General features: G+C 44.8%; 2 protein-coding genes across 10 annotated transcripts in view; one reads left to right on the plus strand and one right to left on the minus strand.

Annotated features, from left to right (window-relative positions):
• The first annotated feature begins 715 nt into the window (after positions 1-715).
• Positions 716-4793, plus strand: LRRC26 (leucine rich repeat containing 26). Its single transcript, XM_075322957.1, has 2 exons — positions 716-1328; positions 3912-4793. Exons 1-2 carry the CDS (start codon positions 716-718, stop codon positions 4217-4219), a joined length of 921 nt encoding a protein of 306 aa, XP_075179072.1. The 3' UTR covers positions 4220-4793.
• Positions 4794-7458: 2665 nt separating this feature from the next.
• The window catches only part of GRIN1 (glutamate ionotropic receptor NMDA type subunit 1), a 130677-nt gene continuing 110257 nt past the window's right edge, over positions 7459-27878 (minus strand). For 4 of the 9 annotated variants that reach the window (XM_075324520.1, XM_075324517.1, XM_075324518.1 and 1 more), the window contains one exon: positions 7459-14416. In XM_075324520.1, the coding sequence (XP_075180635.1) occupies positions 14348-14416 (69 nt within the window). In that variant the 3' untranslated portion in view covers positions 7459-14347. Of the gene's footprint in view, positions 14417-14436; positions 14516-27878 lie in introns of those variants that run through there. The other 5 variants (XM_075324521.1, XM_075324519.1, XM_075324523.1 and 2 more) reach the window with 5 other exon arrangements.

Here is a 27878-nt window from a genome sequence, read left to right on the forward strand (position 1 = left end):
TGCAAAGTACCCCTAAAAGTTATATGCGGTGCCAATATTTGACAGTCATATGCTTCCAAATATGATGGCGCCATATTTTATGGGATGTGATAAAGTGGTACCCTTCAGTTACAATATGGCCTCACTTTGTAATCACCTTTTGGAGTTGTCTCCCCTCTTAAAAATTAACGGCAGAAACTGTTGTCCACCTGCACAATGAGAAGGGGAGTCGGGAGAAATAGGTCCTCCGCATATGTATGCATCAGCTTGGGACCCCCACTCTAAATAAGGCACGGTCTGATTGGAAGGTATGTATAATAATATATTTAAACAAGGAAAGTCTTGCTGGGTCACCCGTCCCCTCGTTAATCTTCTACGTTCTACCCTTTCTGGGTGATAATATTTTTTTTTTTCTTTATCCTGTTGGGTGGAGTTAATTATCCCTGTGAATAGGAGAACAATGAGCGAGAACATTGCTGCCACATAACCTTACATTAATCCCGGCTAATATTTGTACAGCTCATGTGACCCGTCATTTACTTAAGAAAGTAGCACAAGTTTGGAAGAAGTTTTCGGTTTTAAGCTTTGGGAGGATGATTTTACGGACATCTGGGCAGAACAAGATGCAGCCATGAGATGGAGGAGATCAGTATTTTGTAGACAGTTTTTGGAGATCTCAAATGTTCTTTGAAGGTTGACCGGTGTTGGCCTGGTTGACAGGAGATCGATTGTTGATATGAAGGGATTCCTGGAGATCATCATCTTCATGGCTCTAGTGGCTTTGGGCAGTCTACTGACCTCTAGATGTCCAGATATCTGCAGCTGTTCACCAGGAGTTGTAGACTGCAGAGGAAGAGGTCTCTATTTCATCCCAGAAGATCTGAATGAGGACACTCAGACCATTCTTCTCGCCTATAATAAACTCACTGTCCTCAAGATGTTATCATTTCATAAGAACCCAAACCTCAATCGTCTGGAGCTACAGAATAACCTAATATCCAACATCGATTCTCAGGCCTTCAAGAACCTTCAGAACCTTAGCTACTTGGATCTCAGCAGCAACCAGTTGGCCACCATAAAGCAAGAGGTTTTCAAGCCATTGTTGAGTCTAAACACCTTAAATTTGGGAAACAACCAGATCTCTTGGCTGCCCAGGAACGTCCTAGAGAATCTCGTGAACCTTCACACACTTTATTTACACAACAATGCCCTGACCGGCCTGAGGATGGACATTTTATATAATCTACCAGCCTTAAATCAGCTGCGATTGGATGGAAACCCCTTGGTATGCACCTGTCAAATTCAGTATCTGTTGTTTTGGATGCTAGAAAACGCTGAGAAAATTTATGGTAAGAGTCTATTAGGGATAATTTATTCTCCATGATCGGGAAGACTGCGGCAAAGTTCTCAAAACGGTTTCATTTTTTAGGATGACGTTCAATAATTGATTGGATGATTTTAGTTTTTTTATTTGGGAGACTTGATAAAGTTCACAAAGATGTAATGTACTATTCTCTAGGTACGAAAGACTATTCTAAGTACTTGGCAAACCCCAAATAAGGCACCTACTAAATGTTGTCATAAAGGTGAGTTTATGTACATAGCCCTAAAAGATTATTATTTGGCTTTGTCTCTACAGTGAGTGTAGACAGGTCTTTGTCTCTACAGTGAGTGGAGGCGGGTCCCTGTCTCTACAGTGAGTGTAGACAGGTCCTTGTCTCTACAGTGAGTGGAGGCGAGTCTCTGTCTCTACAGTGAGTGTAGACAGGTCTTTGTTTCTACAGGGAGTGGAAGCGGGTCTTTGTCTCTACAGTGAGTGTAGACAGGTCTTTGTCTCTACAGTGAGTGGAGGCGGGTCTCTGTCTCTACAGTGAGTGTAGACAGGTCTTTATTTCTACAGGGAGTGGAAGCGGTTCTTTGTCTCTACAGTGAGTGTAGACAGGTCTTTGTCTCTACAGTGAGTGTAGACAGGTCTTTGTCTCTACAGTGAGTGTAGACAGGTCTTTGTCTCTACAGTGAGTGGAGGCGAGTCTCTGTCTCTACAGTGAGTGTAGACAGGTCTTTGTTTCTACAGGGAGTGGAGGCGGGTCTCTGTCTTTACAGTGAGTGTAGACAGGTCTTTGTCTCTACAGTGAGTGGAGGCGGGTCTCTGTCTCTACAGTGAGTGTAGACAGGTCTTTATTTCTACAGGGAGTGGAAGCGGTTCTTTGTCTCTACAGTGAGTGTAGACAGGTCTTTGTCTCTACAGTGAGTGTAGACAGGTCTTTGTCTCTACAGTGAGTGTAGACAGGTCTTTGTCTCTACAGTGAGTGGAGGCGGGTCTCTGTCTCTACAGTGAGTGTAGACAGGTCTTTGTTTCTACAGGGAGTGGAGGCGAGTCTCTGTCTCTACAGTGAGTGTAGACAGGTCTTTGTCTCTACAGTGAGTGGAGGCGGGTCTCTGTCTCTACAGTGAGTGTAGACAGGTCTTTATTTCTACAGGGAGTGGAAGCGGTTCTTTGTCTCTACAGTGAGTGTAGACAGGTCTTTGTCTCTACAGTGAGTGTAGACAGGTCTTTGTCTCTACAGTGAGTGTAGACAGGTCTTTGTCTCTACAGTGAGTGGAGGCGGGTCTCTGTCTCTACAGTGAGTGTAGACAGGTCTTTGTTTCTACAGGGAGTGGAGGCGGGTCTCTGTCTTTACAGTGAGAGGAAGCGAGTCTCTGTCTTTACAGTGAGTGTAGACAGGTCTCTGTCTCTACAGTGAGTGGAGGCGGGTCTCTGTCTCTACAGGGAGTAGAGGCGGGTCTCTGTCTCTACAGGGAGTGGAGGCGGGTCTCTGTCTCTACAGGGAGTGGGGACAAGTCTTTGTTTACAGGAATAGGGGACTGGTTTTTGTTTCTAAAGGGGGTAGGGATGGGGTATTGTCTCTACAGGAAGTGGGTGCAGGTCTTTGTCTCTACAGGGGGTGGGAACTGGTCTTTATTTCTACAAGGGGTGGGGACGGGTCATTTTCTCTACAGGGGGTGGGGCTTTGTCTCAACAAGAAGTATAGGAGTTTTTGTATCTACAGCAAGAGGGGACAGGGTATTGCCTCTACAGGGAGTGGGGGTGGGGCTTTGTCTCTACAAGAAGTATGGGAGTCTTTGTCTATACATGGAGTGGTAGCGAATCATTGTTTCTACAGGGAGTGGGGATGAGGCATTGTCTCTAGAGGAAGTAGGGGGGTCTTTGTCTCTACACTGAGTGGTGGGGGCATTGTCTCTACAGGGAGTGGGGACAGGCTATTGTCTCTAGAGGAAGTGGGCTGGTCATTGTCTCTAGAGGAAGTGGGCTGGTCATTGTCTCTAGAGGAAGTGGGCTGCTCATGGTCCCTAGAGGGAGTGAGGAAAGGGCATTTTCTCTAGAGGAAGTGGGGGCAGTCTTTGTTTCTACAGAGATTTGGGGCATCTGTCTCTACAGGAAATTGGGCCGCACTCCTTGTCTCTACATGAAGTTGGGTTGCTCTTTGTCTTTACAGGAAGTCTGCAACGCATCTTTATCTCTTCAAGGAGTGGGGGAAGGGTCTTTGTTTCGCTACAGCAAGTAGGAGAGAGTTTTTTCTGAGGGTCTTTTACATGCATGCAAAACAGAGAGGTGCCATTCAGAACATAGCAGGCAAGTCTGGACAGTGGCAGAAGCAATGTATACTGAGAATTGAGGAAAGGAAGTTCCTGCACTCATAGTGCTGAGAGAATGCTAATGAAGAGGGATCACCCATAAAAAAAGAGGATGGCAAGTTACAGAGCTGAAGAATCAGGACAGTTCCCGTGCATATTGGACTAAGATGTGCACCGGAAGCAGCTTTAAGTTGTCATGGGAAATAAGGGCAGCAAGATCATGCTTTTCTTCAGGTTTTAGCGGATACATCACAATTTTTTTAAATTTTATTTTAGCTTTTTTGTTTGTCTTTCAGAGAAAGAATGGACTTTATGTGGGGTCCCAAAGTATCTGAGCCAGTATCCAATCCTGGAGATTGAGAGGGATTCTTTTGACCACTGCCAGCACTTCTTCACGCTGTATGAATACCTATATTTCCTCCTAATCGGCATAGCGCTTTTTATGAGCAGCATCGTCCTCTGTCTGGCAACTGGGGCACTCATCGTTTCCTACGAACGTTTCATACTAAAAACCCAAAGAAAGCCACGCACATATAGGAGGAAGACCGTCAGGAAGCGGGAGAGCGTTACCAACGGCCAGCACATACCAGTATGCCGTATATAGAGAAAGCGCTCTCCTTACTGTTTGCATGATGAAAAAAATTACCAAAACCCTTCAGTTACAAAAGGCAATGATAGAGTCAACATCATACGCTCCTCTTCTATGTCAATCCCAAAAATTATTCTATAGACTGTATTACGTCGTAGACATCCATTTTGTCTCCACTAAAACTTGGAAAAGGGCTTTGACTGTCCATCGGAGGGTCGGACTGGCCCAGAAGAGCACTAGAAAATCCACACTCCAGCCCCAAGTGGTCCAGTAGAAGTAACCTCCTTTACAGATGTCTCTGGGTCTTAATTGGCAAATTTTAGGATGTCTAGTAGACGCCTGAAAATGGAAAGACTCTTCATACTCGTGGAATTGTTGCCAGAGTCAAAATCTACACGAAGAGGGTGCTGCAGAAACCATGTCTCTCAGGTCAGGATGATACTGCATGATCGGGATCGGGTTCACACCTGGTCCGTAAAGTGCACACTATGAGAAGTCACACTCTGGTTGGCCTTAACTGATTCTGAACTATTGTGTGGGGTCTGAATAGTTTTTTTATGAGTGGTGTGGGCTGAGTATGTCCACTCATATCCTGTCCACTGCCATTAACTTGAGAACGGCAGCAGCTATAGGCATAGAAGTGGTGTCTAGGTATAGTAAAGTAGCCATGCGCTACGCAATGAAACCACCTATAGCGCCACCTGGTGGAAAACAACGGAGTTAGCATTTTTATCTTAAAAACGGAACGAGATAGAGAAAAAAAGTGAATTACAAAGTTGTAGGCATCATCAATTCAATACGTATCGACACCTTGCATACAGAAATGCTATGATTAGAAGGTGTAAACCTCACAAGGCTGCGGACGTGAAGCGATACATCATGGAGACCTTCCTACAAGTCATTGGGTATGGTGGCTGTGTGGAGTGGCCTCCGCTCACCTGACCTGACCCCATTGGACTTCTTTCTGTGAGGCCACATCAAACAGCAGGTGTATGCGACCCCTCCCCCAACATTGCAGGACCTACCACCACGTATCACAGATGCTTGTGCAAATGTGTCACCACCATATTGCACAACGTGCAGCAAGATACAGTATGCTGTGCAGAGGCCAGATGTGCATTGCAGCAAGATACAGTATGCTGTGCAGAGGCCAGATGTGCATTGCAGCAAGATACAGTATGCTGTGCAGAGGCCAGATGTGCATTGCAGCAAGATACAGTATGCTGTGCAGAGGCCAGATGTGCATTGCAGCAAGATACAGTATGCTGTGCAGAGGCCAGATGTGCATTGCAGCTGACGGGGGCCACTGTGACCATCAAAGTTACATGAGCATCATATGCGTGACCAGCATTCAATGTTTTGGGGGGTCATGGGTTTCATATCATAGCATTTCTGTATGCAAGGTGTGGATTCGTATTGAATTGATGATGCCCTACAATTTTTTCATTCACTTTTTTTCTCTCTATCTCGTTCCATTTTCAAGATAAAAATGCTAACTCCGTTGTTTTCCACCAGGTGGCGCTATAGGTGGTTTAATTGCGTAGCGCATGGCTACTTTACTATACCTAGACACCACTTCTATGCCTATAGCTGCCGCCGTTCTCAAGTTAATGGCGGTGGACAGGATATGGGTGGACACACTGTATATAGGTGCGTTGTATACAGGATATGGGTGGACACACTGTATATAGGTGCGGTGTATACGGGATATGGGGGGACACACTGTATATAGGTGCGGTGTATACAGGAGATGGGTGGACACACTGTATATAGGTGTGGTGTATACAGGATATGGGTGGACACACTGTATATAGGTGCGGTGTATACAGGACATGGGTGGACACACTGTATATAGGTGCGGTGTATACAGGAGATGGGTGGACACACTGTATATAGGTGCGGTGTATACAGGAGATGGGTGGACACTATATAGGTGTGGTGTATACAGGAGATGGGTGGACACACTGTATATAGGTGCGGTGTATACAGGACATGGGTGGACACACTGTATATAGGTGCGGTGTATAAAGGAGATGGGTGGACACACTGTATATAGGTGCGGTGTATACAGGAGATGGGTGGACACTATATTATAGGTGTGGTGTATACAGGAGATGGGTGGACACACTGTATATAGGTGCAGTGTATACAGGACATGGGTGGACACACTGTATATAGGTGCAGTGTATACAGGACATGGGTGGACACACTGTATATAGGTGCGGTGTATACAGGAGATGGGTGGACACACTGTATATAGGTGCGGTGTATACAGGAGATGGGTGGACACTATATAGGTGTGGTGTATACAGGAGATGGGTGGACACACTGTATATAGGTGCAGTGTATACAGGACATGGGTGGACACACTGTATATAGGTGCGGTGTATACAGGACATGGGTGGACACACTGTATATAGGTGCGGTGTATACAGGAGATGGGTGGACACACTGTATATAGGTGCGGTGTATACAGGACATGGGTGGACACACTGTATATAGGTGCGGTGTATACAGGAGATGGGTGGACACACTGTATATAGGTGCGGTGTATACAGGAGATGGGTGGACACTATATAGGTGTGGTGTATACAGGAGATGGGTGGACACACTGTATATAGGTGCAGTGTATACAGGACATGGGTGGACACACTGTATATAGGTGCAGTGTATACAGGATATGGGTGGACACACTGTATATAGGTGCGGTGTATACAGGAGATGGGAGGACACACTGTATATAGGTGCGATGTATACAGGAGATGGGTGGACACACTGTATATAGGTGCGGTGTATACAGAATATGGGTGGACACACTGTATATAGGTGCGGTGTATACAGGATATGGGTGCACACACTGTATATAGGTGCGGTGTATACAGGAGATGGGTGGACACACTGTATATAGGTGCGGTGTATACAGGATATGGGTGGACACACTGTATATAGGTGCGGTGTATACAGGATATGGGTGGACACACTGTATATAGGTGCGGTGTATACAGGATATGGGTGGACACACTGTATAAATGGAGGGGTCGAAAACAGTGGACTCTTTTGGGACCAAGGGACCACGATCCATTATTGGCTCTGGGAGTGCAACCAAACAAATTATACGCCAATCTTCAGCCAAAACCAGTCCATACTATCTCCTCTAAAATCCGACGGGGACTGGCAGGAGGAAGGTGGCGATGGAAGAAGACCCTTGTATCTTTCCATATTCCAGTCGCAGAAAATAAATACATGAAAACTGATATTTTTCAAGAACTTTTTTATTTATAAATCTCCTTTAAATAATTTTCACATTGAGTGGCATATACAGAAACGGTTACCCAGAGAACCTAATGACTGAGCACTCAAGAATATAGTCCGAAATACAAATCTGTAAAAACAAATATATATTTATATAGGAAATATATATATATATAGAAACGTATATCTGACATCACCCCTCGTACTGGAGACTCAAGCCTGGAATGATGGCTTAGCACCTGTGATTGCCACGAGAGGTGGAACTACAAGTCCCATCACGGCAGGGAAATGTAGTTCTACCACAAGTGACAAGTCAGAGGTGGAGTAAAGCATTATTTCCTGTAAATCTAATGAGTTCAGGGAAAGTAACCCGTCATTTACAGACTTACATTTCGTCCATGTTCTGTAGAGTGTAATTGCACATAGCTCGCCATACGGTGCATGCACAGGGGTACATTGTATGTAGGCCAAAGGGTCATCATATGTCATTTCCCAGACAATTTTGGATTATTTTTATCATGTAGCACACAAACTAATCTAGACTATCGTTAATATAGTAAAGAAATGAGTTATATGATGTCCGTACATACAATATAGTATAGGTAAATAATGCAAGAAATCAGCAAATCGTAAGGAACACATATCCGTAATCAAATATTATAGAATTAACAATACATACAATAGAAAAAAATGCAAAGAAAAATAATAGTAAAACCTTATGATACTGATATATAAAATATTAGGGGTTAAAGGGGATGTCCACTTTAGAAAACCTGTTCCAAATATGCAAAAAAAAATATATTAGGGTCTCTAGGACCCAGCATGTTTATGGATGATATGGGCGGTCTATAAATTTCATTACCATGCAATCATTTATTTCACCTGTGGGGGCGCTGTAGGGGAATTGTACACCCGCTGCTGATCTGCAGATCAAAGGTGATCGCCGCAGGTCTCAGCAGCAGGACACATGATTAGATTAGTTTCTGACCCGGTGCACTCACAGCTTCATTTATATTTGCGTGTTATAGATGCGAATATAAATTACTGCACCGCCCCCTCCCTCCTCCCAAAAGACGCCAGATTTAATAAAGAGTTTGGAGGAGGTAGGACGCTTTAAAAAAAACAGAAAAAAAAGTTTTTTTTAATTTCTGGTCTTGGTGCCGCCCCCTGGAAGGCGCCGCCCCAGGCATCGGCCCTCCAGTGCCTAGTGGCAAATTTGGCCCTGACTGTAAGGGGGTAAAAAAAGATTGTCTAAAGTAGAAATCTCCTTAGTCTCAGCAGCAGGACACATGATTAGATTAGTTACTGACCCGGTGCGCTCACAGCTTCATTTATATTTGTGTGTTATAGATGCGAATATAAATTACTGCACCGTCCCCTCCTCCCAAAAGACGCCAGATTTAATAAAGAGTTTGGAGGAGGTAGGACGGTTTAAAAAAAAACAAAAAAAAGTTTTTTCTTAAATTTCTGGTCTTGGTACCGCCCCCTGGAAGGCGCCGCCCCAGGCATCGGCCCTCCAGTGCCTAGTGGCAAATAGGGCCCTGACTGTAAGTGGGGGGGAAATAAGATTGTCTAAAGTAGAAATCCCCTTAGTCACGATGCAGAAAGGTTGGGTGTAGGATTTTTGGCACAATAAATATAAGGGGGAATAATAATTTAATAAAATCATTATTTAAAATATATAAGTAAATGCACCTGTCCAAAGTAATCTAAAGATCACTCAATCGGAATGAAATGGGGACGTAAATTGCTAATGACGTAGATGGCGGAAACTGTTGAAAAGACGTCATTATCGTACAAAACCATCAAGTGATCAACAAGTTATAACAGTAAAGAAACCTTCAAATAAACAAAAGTAATAAATGAAATGATCAAAAACTTCATTAGAATTGGACTATGAGAGTCTTTAATTTTTGCAGATATTCTGTATCCGGAACCCAAAATATTAGACTGGAAATGTATCTATAAACCTGGGCTGTTCCCACGGTTGTCAGACTATGTAGTTACTACTCCATGAGCCCTATGCATCCCCAATTGTTAGAGGAGACCATTAATGTTGGTTCTGTACTATGTTATTTTATTAAATTAAGAGGCTGGACTCTTAAGCCCACTCTACACGCTGCAATATCGTTACCGATATCGCCAGCGAGCGTACCCGCCCCCGTCGGTTGTGCGTCAGTGGCAAATCGCTGCCCGTGGCGCACAACATCGTTAACACCCGTCACACGGACTTACCTTCCCTGTGATGTCGCTGTGGCCGGCACACGGCAGCCGTCCAATAGAAGCGGAGGGGCGGAGATGAGCGGGCGCAATATCCCGCCCACCTCCTTCCTTCCTCATTGCGTGCGGCCGCAGGTGCGGAGATGTTCCTCATTCCTGCGGTGTCACACATAGCGACGTGTGCTGCCGCAGGAACGACTAACAGCCTGCGTCCTGCAGCAGCAATGATATTTGGGAAAGGAACGACGCGTCAACGATCAACGATTAGGTGAGTAATTTTGATCGTTAACGGTCGTTCACACGCAACAAGGCCGGATGTGCGTCACGAAATCCATGACCCCCAACGACATCTCGTTAGCAATGTCGTTGCGTGTAAAGCGGCCTTTAAGGCGTAATATGGCCTCCATAACCAAGGGGGGGGGGGCGAACCGAAAAACACATCACCTTATGTATCAAAACTGGCCAAAAAGTTGCTCGAAGTCATCTATAGATCAATGTCATTTTAACTGTATTCTGATTACTTCTCTCTTTTTGATACATGAGGTCCATCAGTTGAGTAGGTTTGGGTCGCAACATTATGGATTTACATCTGCCTCTGTGGATCGGTCACATTCGAAGGTTAGATTAGCGCAGCATGCAGCACTATTCTTTCCCCCAACAAGAAGCCAGAAACCACAACTAAACTGAACGGACCCCATTATGAGTCAGTAGAGTCCACAAACCGTTGGTGGCGTCCGTAACGATGGAGCCGAAAAGCAGAAATGACAAGGCACAGCCTACTCTGACAAGCGGGGAATATGGTAATATTATAGTAGTTGACAAGTAGAGTAGATAATTCAGGGTTGGATTGATGCACCAAAATAACAAGATCACCCCAAAAGCCCAGGTTCTGACATAACAGTTGGTCTTTAAGGTCATTTGGAGGTGACTTCTTGCGTCAAAAAAACATGATTTGTCACAAATGGCATTTTTTCTCACCGGCATTGTCACTCTTGAAAAAGTTGATGGACTTCGCAAAAAGAAGATGTGGCCTATGAAGTAAACATTTTGATAAATGTTCCCCTATTTATGTGTTCATCATGTTATACATATAACAAGCCCATATTCTGTATAAATAAGAGGAGGACCCAGAGAATCATGTCTCCTAGTGGACCCTGAGGAACCCCCCAGTCCGGCACTTCATGTATTACTGTATTTTTCCAGAGGTGCTTGATAGTACACCTGAATTTAGTTTGGTCCACCAGGGAACTAGATGGACCTCCAATGGGCACAGGTTCTGATATGAAATTAATTCCATCAAAACCTGATAATGGAGAAGATCTATATATATATAAAAAAAAAAAACCTATTAGTCTGGCAAAGACCTGTTGAAACTACAACAGACGTCTGTGGAATATCCAGATTTTGGGGTGTTGCATACTTACCAAGATGAGAGTTGTGATAAAAAGGATGTTTAAATCGCACTTCCAGTACCATCCAGGAACTCCCTCAGCCCTATTGGGAATACCCACTTTTGGGAGGTGTGAGGAGCTAGACACGAACTAAAGACTATTGGACCAATTGACGTAGAGCAAAGCCCACAATTTTAAGGGATTCTGACTTTTCACAGCACGGAGCGCTGACGCGGTTAACGTCAATCTTACTGTTGTGTTTAATTAGAGATTGCTTGCTTATCAGTATAAGGTACACAATTTGAAGGGGGAAGGGGTTGTAAATGTGTGTAGCTTAGTTGGCCTCCATGGGCTCTAATGTAATCAGGCCTGCAGTAGGATTCATTCTCCTGCATCTAGTGGGGAGGAGGTTTTGCATCTATTTTTCCCCTCTGCATGGAGACTACCTAATACAGAATTCTGCAGACTGGTGGGAGGCTGCTGACCTTTATACATGGAGTTACATAAACAAAATGTTTAAGGGGATGGGATGTGATCACCTCGCCTCATCCAGGGGGCTGATCCCAAGAGAGGTAGAAAAGCGAGGAGACACATATTTGGTCAGTGAGTTGGTGAGGTGACATGGAGGGGTAAGGATCTGTTGCTGTGGCCACGTCCTGGTGCCCATGGTTGTACTATAGAGATTGGAACTGGATACATGCTCTACGGTCGTGATATCCGTCTTCTGGATTGAGGAACTATCCTAAGGACTATTGTTGCCGGCTGGAGCTGGATACATGCGCTACGATCGTGATATCCATTGTATGGATTGAGGAACTATCCTAAGGACTATTCTTGCCAGCTAAATACCCGTGCTCCGGTCGTGATATCCGTCGTCTGGATTGAGGAACTATCCTAAGGACTATTGTTGCCGGCTGGAGATGGATACATGCACTACGGTCGTGATATCCGTCACCTGTATTGAGGAACTATCCTAAGGACTATTCTTGCCAGCTAAATACCCGTGCTCTGGTCGTGATATCCGTCGTCTGTATTGAGGAACTATCCTAAGGACTATTGTTGCCGGCTGGAGATGGATACATGCACTACGGTCGTGATATCCGTCACCTGTATTGAGGAACTATCCTAAGGACTATTCTTGCCGGCTAAATACCCATGCCCCGGTTGTGATATCCGTCATCTGGATTGAGGAACTATCCTAAGGACTATTATTACCGGCTACATACCCATGCTCCGGTCGTGATATCCGTCATCTGGATTGAGGAAATATCCTAAGGACTATTGTTGCCGGCTGGAGATGGATACATGCACTACAGTCGTGATATCCGTGACCTGTATTGAGGAACGATCCTAAGGACTATTCTTGCCGGTTAAATACCCATGCTCCGGTTGTGATATCCGTCGTCTGGATTGAGGAACTATCCTAAGGACTATTATTGCCGGTTAAATACCCGTGCTCCGGTCATGATATCCGTAGTCTGGATTGAGGAACTATCCTAAGGACTATTGTTGCCGGCTGGAGATGGATACATGCACTACGGTCGTGATATCCGTCACCTGTATTGAGGAACTATCCTAAGGACTATTATTACCGGCTACATATCCATGCTCTGGGTGTGATATCCATCATCTGGATTGAGGAACTATCCTAAGGACTATTCTTGCCAGCTAAATACCCGTGCTCTGGACATGATATCCGTTGTCTGGATTGAGGAACTATCCTAAGGACTAATGTTGCCAGCTAAATACCCGTGCTCCGGTCGTGATATCCGTCGTCTGGATTGAGGAACTATCCTAAGGACTATTCTTGCCGGCTAAATACCCATGCTCCGGTCGTGATATCCGTCGTCTGGATTGAGGAACTATCCTAAGGACTATTGTTGCCGGCTGGAGATGGATCCATGCACTACGGTCGTGATATCCCTCGTCTGAATTGAGGAACTATCCTAAGGACTATTCTTGCCGGCTAAATACCCATGCTCTGGTCGTGATATCCGTCCTCTGGATTGAGGAACTATCCTAAAGCCTGTTATTGCCGGCTAAATACCCGTGCTTCGGTCGTGATATCCGTCCTCTGGATTGAGGAACTATCCTAAGGACTATTGTTGCCGGCTAAATACCCGTGCTCCGGTCGTGATATCCGTTGTCTGGACTGAGGAACTATCCTAAGGACTATTCTTGCCGGCTAAATACCCATTCTCCGGTCGTGATATCCATCACCTGTATTGAGGAACTATCCTAAGGACTATTATTTCCGGCTGTAGCTGGATAGGCGCGCTGCGGTTGTGATATCCATTGTCTGGAGGAGCATAAGGACTAGGGTTGCTGTAAGACCGTGTACGGAAGAAATAAAAATTGTTGCATCGTTAACCTGCCTAGGTGATTAACACAACCCACAACCTCAGATCTTCACAGGAGGGGACTGAGTAAACCCCATCCAAGTTCGATATGGGGAAAGCCAAATTTGCCCGAACTGATTTGGGACAGTCAGTAAATATGGTACCAGCTAAAGAGCCACAGGGTGAAGGCCACATTGGACAAGAGGTGCGTCATTTCCAGTAGTAACCAAAAACTACTTTTTTTTTCTTACCCCTTGAAAGGGGTTATGCCAACTCGCTAAGTTATCGCCCATCCACTGCTGAGCCGATCCCACCCACCCCGAATACAAAGCCCCCAAATAGTGCGCTCTCTTCATTGCCTCCAGATAGGGGAGTCGGGACAAGCCCCTTTAATTGGAAAAAGCAAAAACCTAAGAGAGCAGAGTTAAAGATTTCACATTTCGTATAATACATGTGCGGAAATATACATCCCATGCGTATTAAGTACTTTTTTTTTTTTTGCTGATGGAAAAAAGAAAAAGGAGGCGATGATGATTTGCATTACGATAATAACAGGTATAGCAGCAACAAAAAAATATATATATAAAAATTAAATAAAAAATAAATAAAATATTCACATATTGTTCTGTTCGTCCACTTAACTTTTTGATTTACAGAAAAAAAAAAAATAGGAAAAATGGTGGAGAGAAGGGAAAATTTAATAAGTAAAAATAAAAAAAAAATCAGTTCATTTCTCTCCAGTAAAGGTTTGTAGTGTAAAATCCAACCATCGAGCCAGGAGTGGTGAGCAGAGGGGGTAAGGGGTATATGTGGAAAACATGCAGTCCCAGAGTCCTGTCGTGACCGCGTTCTTACCAGTTATGCAAATGTGAATTGCGTTGTTCTTAGGTCCATTATATACCATCCACAAGCCAGAACAGTCACTGTCTCTCTTCTTTGTACTACACCACAGTGCTAACAGAGGGATCGGACAGATTTAGCTGACCCGTGATGTCAGTTGGATGGTATTGCTGTAAAATACAAATATACAGAGGAAAGGTGAGGATCAACTGGGGCCAAGCCTGGACTCTGCCGATGCAGCTTCTCTTTCATTCTGCAGAGTTTTATGTCTGTAAAAATGACAATACGGTGGGCCAGTTATACACTGGATTACCGGCTGCTGAGAACATTGTTACACTAATAACGATATACAGGACACACATTGGAGGCCACTGGCAGATATTTGATATGTATTAAAAGTGACAGATGTAAGTGTAGTAATGTGTGGAAAGTGCAGAAAGATGTCCTATGATGAGAAGAGAGTAAATCCCTGCTATTGTGATATTGCTATTGTGTGGAAATGACTATTGTAATACTGCCCATATGTACAAGAATATAACTACTATAATACTGCTCCTATGTACAAGAATATAACTACTATAATACTGCTCCTATGTACAAGAATATAACTACTATAATACTGCCCCTATGTACAAGAATATAACTACTATAATACTGCCCCTATGTACAAGAATATAACTACTATAATACTGCTCCTATGTACAAGAATATAACTACTATAATACTGCTCCTATGTACAAGAATATAACTACTATAATACTGCCCCTATGTACAAGAATATAACTACTATAATACTGCTCCCTATGTTCAAGAATATAACTACTATAATACTGCCCATATGTACAAGAATATAACTACTATAATACTGCCCATATGTACAAGAATATAACTACTATAATACTGCCCATATGTACAAGAATATAACTACTATAATACTGCTCCTATGTACAAGAATATAACTACTATAATACTGCCCCTATGAACAAGAATATAACTACTATAATACTGCCCCTATATACAAGAATATAACTACTATAATACTGCCCATATGTACAAGAATATAATTACTATAATACTGCCCATATGTACAAGAATATAACTACTATAATACTGCCCCTATGTACAAGAATATAACTACTATAATACTGCCCATATGTACAAGAATATAATTACTATAATACTGCTCCTATATACAAGAATATAACTACTATAATACTGCCCCTATGTACAATAATATAACTACTATAATACTGCTCCTATGTACAAGAATATAACTACTATAATACTGCCCCTATGTTCAAGAATATAGCTACTATAATACTGCCCCTATGTACAAGACTATAACTACTATAATACTGCCCCTATGTACAAGAATATAGCTACTATAATACTGCTCCCTATGTACAAGAATATAACTACTATAATACTGCCCCTATGTACAAGAATATAACTACTATAATACTGCCCCTATGTACAAGAATATAACTACTATAATACTGTCCCTATGTACAAGAATATAACTACTATAATACTGCCCCTATGTACAAGAATATAACTACTATAATACAGCCCATATGTACAAGAATATAACTACTATAATACTGCCCATATGTACAAGAATATAGCTACTATAATACTGCCCATATGTACAAGAATATAACTACTATAATACTGCCTCCTATGTACAAGAATATAACTACTATAATACTGGCCATATGTACAAGAATATAGCTACTATAATACTGCCCCTATGTACAAGAATATAACTACTATAATACTGCCCCTATGTTCAAGAATATAACTACTATAATACTGCCCATATGTACAAGAATATAACTACTATAATACTGCCCCTATGTACAAGAATATAACTACTATAATACTGCCCCCTATGTACAAGAATATAACTACTATAATACTGCCCATATGTACAAGAATATAATTACTATAATACTGCCCATATGTACAAGAATATAACTACTATAATACTGCCCCTATGTACAAGAATATAACTACTATAATACTGCCCCTTATGTACAAGAATATAACTACTATAATACTGCCCCCTATGTACAAGAATATAACTACTATAATACTGCCCCCTATGTCTAAGAATATAACTACTATAATACTGCCCCTATGTACAATAATATAGCTACTATAATACTGCCTCCTATGTACAAGAATATAGCTACTATAATACTGCCCCCTATGTACAAGAATATAGCTACTATAATACTGCCCCCTATGTACAAGAATATAGCTACTATAATACTGCCCCTATGTACAAGAATATAACTCCTATAATACTTCACAGTATTGTGGGTTCTAAGTGATCACCAGTAACATTAAATCTAGGGACCATTGCTCAATCACAAATTTACTTTTGCTTCTATATAATGATAGATTAGGTAGTTTGATATTGTGGCCTTTTCTGTTCATAGTGCACTACTGCTCACATAGGGAGTTTGCGGGTGCACTATTACACAGGGCCCACCAGTGGATTCACCGGTTCCCCTGTGGGGGCCACTGCTTCAGAGTGAGAAATACTCTTGAAAAGAGGACACTCCTGATACCCCTAATAGTTTACAATATAGGCTTAATAATGATCATCTCAATGCCTAGAGACATTCATTATTGACTATAGGGGATGATGTTGGAAAATAACACCAGGTCATCTTCCCACTGAGAAGATACAAAGGTCCATATTGGACACACCCCAGTGGAGGACCCTTTTGTTACAGAGACTTTGAGGGGTTTTCTGGGTTTTAGTGTAATTTATGCAGTCAGTATACAGCTGTGCACCCTGTCAGGATTTGTCTGTTTTCACAATCTAGCTACTTCTCTCAATAGAACACAACGTGTTCTGAAAATACAGGGGGATCCTGGCAGTGTGCACATTGCACACTGGCACGATTCCATAGTCTGCAGAGATTTCTATTGAGCCTGGAAAACCCCCTTTTAATGTGTGATCGAAGACCTCGATGGAGATGATGGATAGAAGTAATTTTTCTTCATGAGCCAAGACTTTTGAGGGCTTTTGAGGGAGCATCTACCTAATAATACTGTATATGATATATTTCAACATATTCCCGACTAGTAATAAGCATCTGAGATAAAGCCTTTTGTATGGTAAAAGGTGCATGGAGATGGATCAAGTATGAAACTGAGTCTGGGACATTCAGCATCTGCTGCCAATGTCCTTCCCTTATTTCTAGAATAGAAGGTTAAAAATACATCTGTCTTCTATTGTGGCATCCTGGCAGGGGAGACTTTGTCCCTCGAACTCAGAGGAAAGCAAAGAAAAGCCACGTTGTGTCAGAAGAGAAAGCACCGTTGTGTGCCGGTCTGATCTGTGCACAGTGTGCGCTGTGTATGCTCTGCTGCCCTCAAAGCACACGCTCAATATGTGCCTGTGTTACCGCCATGTCCGACTGAGTGTATGGTAATTACATGGCAGTGCTGGCCTGGCAGGAATAGTTGTGTTACTACATGGAGGATTAACAGCCTTTATTAATGATATGTCATACGGTATGGCAAGTAGCAGATTACAACGAGTCCAGTCTATCTATTCCTATATAACCATGCCAGTGAAGACCACGGGCAGTCACATATTGGCCATCTATGTAATGCAGAGATATATGCAAATGGCAGAGGTTGCAATCTTGAAACAACCCCTGCAAAATATCTCTTCCCTATAAGGATAAACTGACACAACACTGATGGGTGACTACCCTGTAAGTCAGGGGAGTTAAACTCAAAAGGCCAAAATTGCAAACTTATAAAAAGTTGTAGTTTTCCTTACAGAATAATGTGCCCACATAGTCATCCATACAGAATAATGGGCCCCACATAGCCCTCCATACAGAATAATGTGCCCCACATAGCCCTCCATACAGATTAATGGGCCCCAAATACTGTTCCATACAGAATAATGGGCCACACATAGCCCTCCATACAGAATAATGTCCTCCACATAGCTCTCCATACAGAATAATGGGCCACACATAGTCCTCCATACAGAATAATGGGCCCCACATAGTCCTCCATACAGAATAATGGGTCCCACATAGCCCTCCATACAGAATAATGGACCCCACATAGCCCTCCATACAGAATAATGGGCCCCACATAGCTCTCCATACAGAATAATGGGCCCCACATAGCCCTCCATACAGAATAATGGGCCCCACAGAGTCCTCCATGCAGAATAATGGGCCACACATAGTCCTCCATACAGAATAATGGGCTCCACATAGCTCTCCATACAGAATAATGGGCCCCACATAGCCCTCCATACAGAATAATGGGCTCCACATAGCTCTCCATACAGAATAATGGGCCACACATAGCCCTCCATACAGAATAATGGGCCGCACATAGCCCTCCATACAGAATAATGGGCCCCACATAGCCCTCCATACAGAATAATGAGCCCCATATAGCCATCCACACAGAATAATGTGCCCCACATAGCCCTCCATACAGAATAATGGGCCCCACATAGCCCTCCATACAGAATAATGGGCCCCACATAGCCCTCCATACAGAATAATGAGCCCCACATAGCCCTCCATACACAATAATGAGCCCCACATAGCTCTCCATACACAATAATGAGCCCCACATAGCCCTCCATACAGAATAATGAGCCCCACATAGTCCTCCATACAGAATAATGGGCCCCACATAGCCCTCCATACAGAATAATGGGCCCCACATAGCCCTCCATACAGAATAATGAGCCCCACATAGTCCTCCATACAGAATAATGAGCCCCACATAGTCCTCCATACAGAATAATGGGCCCATATAGCCCTCATTACAGAATAATGGGCCCCACATAGTCCTCCATAGAGAATAATGGGCCCCACATAGTCCTCCATACAGAATAATGTGCCCACATAGCTCTCCATACAGAATAATGAGCCCCACATAGTCCTCCATACAGAATAATGTCCCCACATAGTCCTCCATACAGAATAATGAGCCCCACATAGTCCTCCATACAGAATAATGGGCCCACATAGCCCTCATTACAGAATAATGGGCCCCACATAGTCCTCCATAGAGAATAATGGGCCCCACATAGTCCTCCATACAGAATAATGTGCCCACATAGCTCTCCATACAGAATAATGAGCCCCACATAGTCCTCCATACAGAATAATGAGCCCCACATAGTCCTCCATACAGAATAATGGACCCCACATAGTCCTCCATACACAATAATGAGCCCCACATAGCTCTCCATACACAATAATGAGCCCCACATAGCCATCCACACAGAATAATGTGCCCCACATAGCCCTCCATACAGAATAATGGGCCCCACATAGCCCTCCATACAGAATAATGGGCCCACATAGTCCTCCATACAGAATAATGGGCCCCACATAGCCCTCCATACAGAATAATGGGCCACACATAGTCCTCCATGCAGAATAATGGGCCCCACATAGTCCTCCATACAGAATAATGGGCCCCACATAGCCCTCCATACAGAATAACGGACCCCACATAGCCCTCCATACAGAATAATGGGCCCCACATAGCTCTCCATACAGAATAATGGGCCCCACATAGCCCTCCATACAGAATAATGGGCCCCACAGAGTCCTCCATACAGAATAATGGGCCACACATAGCCCTCCATACAGAATAATGGGCTCCACATAGCCCTCCATACAGAATAATGGGCTCCACATAGCCCTCCATACAGAATAATGGGCCCCACATAGCCCTCCATACAGAATAATGGGCTCCACATAGCTCTCCATACAGAATAATGGGCCACACATAGCCCTCCATACAGAATAATGGGCCGCACATAGCCCTCCATACAGAATAATGAGCCCCATATAGCCCTCCATACAGAATAATGGGCCCCACATAGCCCTCCATACAGAATAATGGGCCCCACATAGCCCTCCATACAGAATAATGAGCCCCACATAGCCCTCCATACACAATAATGAGCCCCACATAGCTCTCCATACACAATAATGAGCCCCACATAGCCCTCCATACAGAATAATGAGCCCCACATAGTCCTCCATACAGAATAATGGGCCCCACATAGCCCTCCATACAGAATAATGGGCCCCACATAGCCCTCCATACAGAATAATGAGCCCCACATAGTCCTCCATACAGAATAATGAGCCCCACATAGTCCTCCATACAGAATAATGGGCCCACATAGCCCTCCATACAGAATAATGGGCCCACATAGCCCTCATTACAGAATAATGGGCCCCACATAGTGCTCCATACAGAATAATGGACCCGACATAGCCCTCCATACAGAATAATGTGCCCACATAGTCCTCCATACAGAATAATGGGCCCCACATAGCCCTCCATACAGAATAATGGGCCCCACATAGCCCTCCATACAGAATAATGGGCCCCACATAGCCCTCCATACAGAATAATGGGCCCACATAGCCCTCCATACAGAATAATGGGCCCCACATAGTCCTCCATACAGAATAATGAGCCCCACATAGTCCTCCATACAGAATAATGAGCCCCACATAGCCCTCCATACAGAATAATGGGCCCCACATAGCCCTCCATACAGAATAATGGGCCCCACATAGCCCTCCATACAGAATAATGGGCCCCACATAGCCCTCCATACAGAATAATGGGCCCACATAGCCCTCCATACAGAATAATGAGCCCCACATAGTCCTCCATACAGAATAATGAGCCCCACATAGCCCTCCATACAGAATAATGGGCCCCACATAGCCCTCCATACAGAATAATGGGCCCCACATAGCCCTCCATACAGAATAATGGGCCCCACATAGCCCTCCATACAGAATAATGGGCCCCACATAGCCCTCCATACAGAATAATGGGCCCACATAGCCCTCCATACAGAATAATGGGCCCCACATAGTCCTCCATACAGAATAATGAGCCCCACATAGTCCTCCATACAGAATAATGAGCCCCACATAGCCCTCCATACAGAATAATGGGCCCCACATAGCCCTCCATACAGAATAATGGGCCCCACATAGCCCTCCATACAGAATAATGGGCCCCACATAGCCCTCCATACAGAATAATGGGCCCACATAGCCCTCCATACAGAATAATGGGCCCACATAGTCCTCCATACAGAATAATGGGCCCCACATAGTCCTCCATACAGAATAATGAGCCCCACATAGTCCTCCATACAGAATAATGAGCCCCACATAGTCCTCCATACACAATAATGAGCCCCACATAGCTCTCCATACACAATAATGAGCCCCACATAGCCATCCACACAGAATAATGTGCTCCACATATCCCTCCATACAGAATAATGGGCCCCACATAGCCCTCCATACAGAATAATGTGCCCCACATAGCCCTCCATACAGAATAATGGGCCAAACATAGCCCTCTATACAGAATAATAGACCACCCATAATCATCCATACAGAATAATGGGCCTCACATAGCCCTCCATACAGAATAATGGGCTCCACATAGCCCTCCATACAGAATAATGTACTCCACATAGCCCTCCATACAGAATAATGCACCCCACATAGTCCTCCATACAGAATAATGGGCCCCACATAGCTCTCCATATAGAATAATGTGCCCCACATAGCCCTCCATATAGAATAATGTGCCCCACATAGTCCTCCATACAGAATAATGAGCCCCACAAAGCCATCCACACAGAATAATGTTCCCCACATAGCCCTCCATATAGAATAATGGGCCCCACATAGCCCTCCATACAGAATAATGGGCCCCACATAGCCCTCCATACAGAATAATGGGCCCACATAGTCCTCCATACAGAATAATGGGCCCCACATAGCCCTCCATACAGAATAATGGGCCACACATAGTCCTCCATACAGAATAATGGGCCCCACATAGCCCTCCATACAGAATAACGGACCCCACATAGCCCTCCATGCAGAATAATGGGCCCCACATAGCTCTCCATACAGAATAATGGGCCCCACATAGCCCTCCATACAGAATAATGGGCCCCACAGAGTCCTCCATGCAGAATAATGGGCCACACATAGCCCTCCATACAGAATAATGGGCTCCACATAGCCCTCCATACAGAATAATGGGCCCCACATAGCCCTCCATACAGAATAATGGGCTCCACATAGCTCTCCATACAGAATAATGGGCCACACATAGCCCTCCATACAGAATAATGGGCCGCACATAGCCCTCCATACAGAATAATGGGCCCCGCATAGCCCTCCATACAGAATAATGGGCCCCACATAGTCCTCCATACAGAATAATGGGCCCCACATAGCCCTCCATACAGAATAATGGGCCCCACATAGCCCTCCATACAGAATAATGAGCCCCATATAGCCCTCCATACAGAATAATGGGCCCCACATAGCCCTCCATACAGAATAATGGGCCCCACATAGCCCTCCATACAGAATAATGAGCCCCACATAGTCCTCCATACAGAATAATGGGCCCCACATAGCCCTCCATACACAATAATGAGCCCCACATAGCTCTCCATACACAATTATGAGCCCCACATAGCCCTCCATACAGAATAATGTGCCCCACATAGCCCTCCATACAGAATAATGGGCCCCACATAGTCCTCCATACAGAATAATGGGCCCCACATAGTCCTCCATACAGAATAATGGGCCCCACATAGTCCTCCATACAGAATAATGGGCCCCACATAGCTCTCCATACAGAATAATGTCCCCACATAGCCATCCACACAGAATAATGTGCTCCACATATCCCTCCATACAGAATAATGTCCCCACATAGCCCTCCATACAGAATAATGAGCCCCACATAGTCCTCCATACAGAATAATGAGCCCCACATAGTCCTCCATACACAATAATGAGCCCCACATAGCCATCCACACAGAATAATGTGCTCCACATATCCCTCCATACAGAATAATGGGCCCCACATAGCCCTCCATACAGAATAATGGGCCAAACATAGCCCTCTATACAGAATAATAGACCACCCATAATCATCCATACAGAATAATGGGCCTCACATAGCCCTCCATACAGAATAATGGGCTCCACATAGCCCTCCATACAGAATAATGTACTCCACATAGCTCTCCATATAGAATAATGTGCCCCACATAGCCCTCCATATAGAATAATGTGCCCCACATAGTCCTCCATACAGAATAATGTGCCCCACATAGCTCTCCATACAGAATAATGTGCCCCACATAGCCCTCCATATAGAATAATGTGCCCCACATAGCCCTCCATACAGAATAATGAGCCTCACATAGCCCTCCATACAGAATAATGAGCCTCACATAGCCCTCCATACAGAATAATGGGCCCCACATAGTCCTCCATACTGAATAATGGCCCCACATAGCCCTCCATACAGAATAATGGACCCCACATAGCCCTCCATACAGAATAATAGACCACCCATAATCCTCCATACAGAATAATGGGCCCCACATAGTCCTCCATACAGAATAATGTGCCCCACATAGCCCTCCATACAGAATAATGGGCCCCATATAGCCCTCCATACAGAATAATGGGCCCCACATAGCCCTCCATACAGAATAATGGGCCCCACATAGCCCTCCATACAGAATAATGGGCCCCACATAGCCCTCCATACAGAATAATGTGCTCCACATAGCTCTCCATACAGAATAATGGGCCCCACATAGTCCTCCATACAGAATAATGGGCCCCACATAGCCATCCATACAGAATAATGGGCCCCACATAGCCCTCTATACAGAATAATGGGCCCCACATAGCCCTCCATACAGAATAATGGGCCCACATAGCCCTCCATACACAATAATGGGCTCCACATAGCCCTCCATACAGAATAATGGGCCCACATTGTCCTCCATACAGAATAATGAGCCCCACATAGCCCTCCATACAGAATAATGGGCTCCACATAGCCCTCCATACAGAATAATGGGCCCCACATAGTTCTCCATACAGAATAATGGGCCCACATAGCCCTCCATACACAATAATGGGCTCCACATAGCCCTCCATACAGAATAATGGGCCCACATAGTCCTCCATACAGAATAATGGGCCCCACATAGCCCTCCATACAGAATAATGTGCCCCATATAGTCCTCCATACAGAATAATGGGCCCTACATAGTCCTCCATACAGAATAATGTGCCCCACATAGCCCTCCATACAGAATAATGTGCCCCACATAGCCCTCCATACAGAATAATGGGCCCCACATAGCCCTCCATACAGAATAATGGGCCCCACATAGCCCTCCATACAGAATAATGTGCCCCACATAGCCCTCCATACAGAATAATGTGCCCCACATAGCCCTCCATACAGAATAATGGGCCCCACATAGCCCTCCATACAGAATAATGGGCCCCACATAGCCCTCCATACAGAATAATGTGCTCCACATAGCCCTCCATACAGAATAATGGGCCCCACATAGCCCCCCATACAGAATAATGTGCCCCACATAGCCCTCCATACAGAATAATGGGCCCCACATAGCCCTCCATACAGAATAATGGGCCCACATAGTCCTCCATACAGAATAATGGGCCCCACATAGCCCTCCATACAGAATAATGTGCCCCATATAGTCCTCCATACAGAATAATGGGCCCCACATAGCCCTCCATACAGAATAATGTGCCCCACATAGCCCTCCATACAGAATAATGTGCCCCACATAGCCCTCCATACAGAATAATGGGCCCCACATAGCCCTCCATACAGAATAATGGGCCCCACATAGCCCTCCATACAGAATAATGTGCTCCACATAGCCCTCCATACAGAATAATGGGCCCCACATAGCCCCCCATACAGAATAATGTGCCCCACATAGCCCTCCATACAGAATAATGGGCCCCACATAGCCCTCCATACAGAATAATGGGCCCCACATAGCCCTCCATACAGAATAATGTGCTCCACATAGCCCTCCATACAGAATAATGGGCCACACATAGCCCTCCATACAGAATAATGTGCTCCACATAGTCCTCCATACAGAATAATGAGCCCCACATAGTCCTCCATACAGAATAATGGGCCCACATAGCCCTCATTACAGAATAATGGGCCCCACATAGTCCTCCATAGAGAATAATGGGCCCCACATAGTCCTCCATACAGAATAATGGGCCCCACATAGCCCTCCATACAGAATAATGGGCCCCACATAGCCCTCCATACAGAATAATGGGCCCCACATAGCCCTCCATACAGAATAATGTGCTCCACATAGTCCTCCATACAGAATAATGAGCCCCACATAGTCCTCCATACAGAATAATGGGCCCACATAGCCCTCATTACAGAATAATGGGCCCCACATAGTCCTCCATAGAGAATAATGGGCCCCACATAGTCCTCCATACAGAATAATGTGCCCACATAGCTCTCCATACAGAATAATGAGCCCCACATAGTCCTCCATACAGAATAATGTCCCCACATAGTCCTCCATACAGAATAATGAGCCCCACATAGTCCTCCATACGGAATAATGGGCCCACATAGCCCTCATTACAGAATAATGGGCCCCACATAGTCCTCCATAGAGAATAATGGGCCCCACATAGTCCTCCATACAGAATAATGTGCCCACATAGCTCTCCATACAGAATAATGAGCCCCACATAGTCCTCCATACAGAATAATGAGCCCCACATAGTCCTCCATACAGAATAATGGACCCCACATAGTCCTCCATACACAATAATGAGCCCCACATAGCTCTCCATACACAATAATGAGCCCCACATAGCCATCCACACAGAATAATGTGCCCCACATAGCCCTCCATACAGAATAATGGGCCCCACATAGCCCTCCATACAGAATAATGGGCCCACATAGTCCTCCATACAGAATAATGGGCCCCACATAGCCCTCCATACAGAATAATGGGCCACACATAGTCCTCCATGCAGAATAATGGGCCCCACATAGTCCTCCATACAGAATAATGGGCCCCACATAGCCCTCCATACAGAATAACGGACCCCACATAGCCCTCCATACAGAATAATGGGCTGGGGCCACATAGCTCTCCATACAGAATAATGGGCCCCACATAGCCCTCCATACAGAATAATGGGCCCCACAGAGTCCTCCATACAGAATAATGGGCCACACATAGCCCTCCATACAGAATAATGGGCTCCACATAGCCCTCCATACAGAATAATGGGCTCCACATAGCCCTCCATACAGAATAATGGGCCCCACATAGCCCTCCATACAGAATAATGGGCTCCACATAGCTCTCCATACAGAATAATGGGCCACACATAGCCCTCCATACAGAATAATGGGCCGCACATAGCCCTCCATACAGAATAATGGGCCCCACATAGCCCTCCATACAGAATAATGAGCCCCATATAGCCCTCCATACAGAATAATGGGCCCCACATAGCCCTCCATACAGAATAATGGGCCCCACATAGCCCTCCATACAGAATAATGAGCCCCACATAGCCCTCCATACACAATAATGAGCCCCACATAGCTCTCCATACACAATAATGAGCCCCACATAGCCCTCCATACAGAATAATGAGCCCCACATAGCCCTCCATACAGAATAATGGGCCCACATAGTCCTCCATACAGAATAATGGGCCCCACATAGCCCTCCATACAGAATAATGGGCCCACATAGTCCTCCATACAGAATAATGGGCCCCACATAGCCCTCCATACAGAATAATGGGCCCCACATAGCCCTCCATACAGAATAATGAGCCCCACATAGTCCTCCATACAGAATAATGGGCCCCACATAGCCCTCCATACAGAATAATGAGCCCCACATAGCCCTCCATACACAATAATGAGCCCCACATAGCTCTCCATACACAATAATGAGCCCCACATAGCCCTCCATACAGAATAATGAGCCCCACATAGCCCTCCATACAGAATAATGGGCCCACATAGTCCTCCATACAGAATAATGGGCCCCACATAGCCCTCCATACAGAATAATGGGCCCACATAGTCCTCCATACAGAATAATGGGCCCCACATAGCCCTCCATACAGAATAATGGGCCCCACATAGCCCTCCATACAGAATAATGAGCCCCACATAGTCCTCCATACAGAATAATGAGCCCCACATAGTCCTCCATACAGAATAATGGGCCCACATAGCCCTCCATACAGAATAATGGGCCCACATAGCCCTCATTACAGAATAATGGGCCCCACATAGTGCTCCATACAGAATAATGGACCCGACATAGCCCTCCATACAGAATAATGTGCCCACATAGTCCTCCATACAGAATAATGGGCCCCACATAGCCCTCCATACAGAATAATGGGCCCCACATAGCCCTCCATACAGAATAATGGGCCCCACATAGCCCTCCATACAGAATAATGGGCCCACATAGCCCTCCATACAGAATAATGGGCCCCACATAGTCCTCCATACAGAATAATGAGCCCCACATAGTCCTCCATACAGAATAATGAGCCCCACAAAGCCCTCCATACAGAATAATGGGCCCCACATAGCCCTCCATACAGAATAATGGGCCCCACATAGCCCTCCATACAGAATAATGGGCCCCACATAGCCCTCCATACAGAA

This window comes from Anomaloglossus baeobatrachus, chromosome 9 (assembly GCF_048569485.1).
Source record: "Anomaloglossus baeobatrachus isolate aAnoBae1 chromosome 9, aAnoBae1.hap1, whole genome shotgun sequence".
Taxonomy (NCBI): domain Eukaryota; kingdom Metazoa; phylum Chordata; class Amphibia; order Anura; family Aromobatidae; genus Anomaloglossus; species Anomaloglossus baeobatrachus.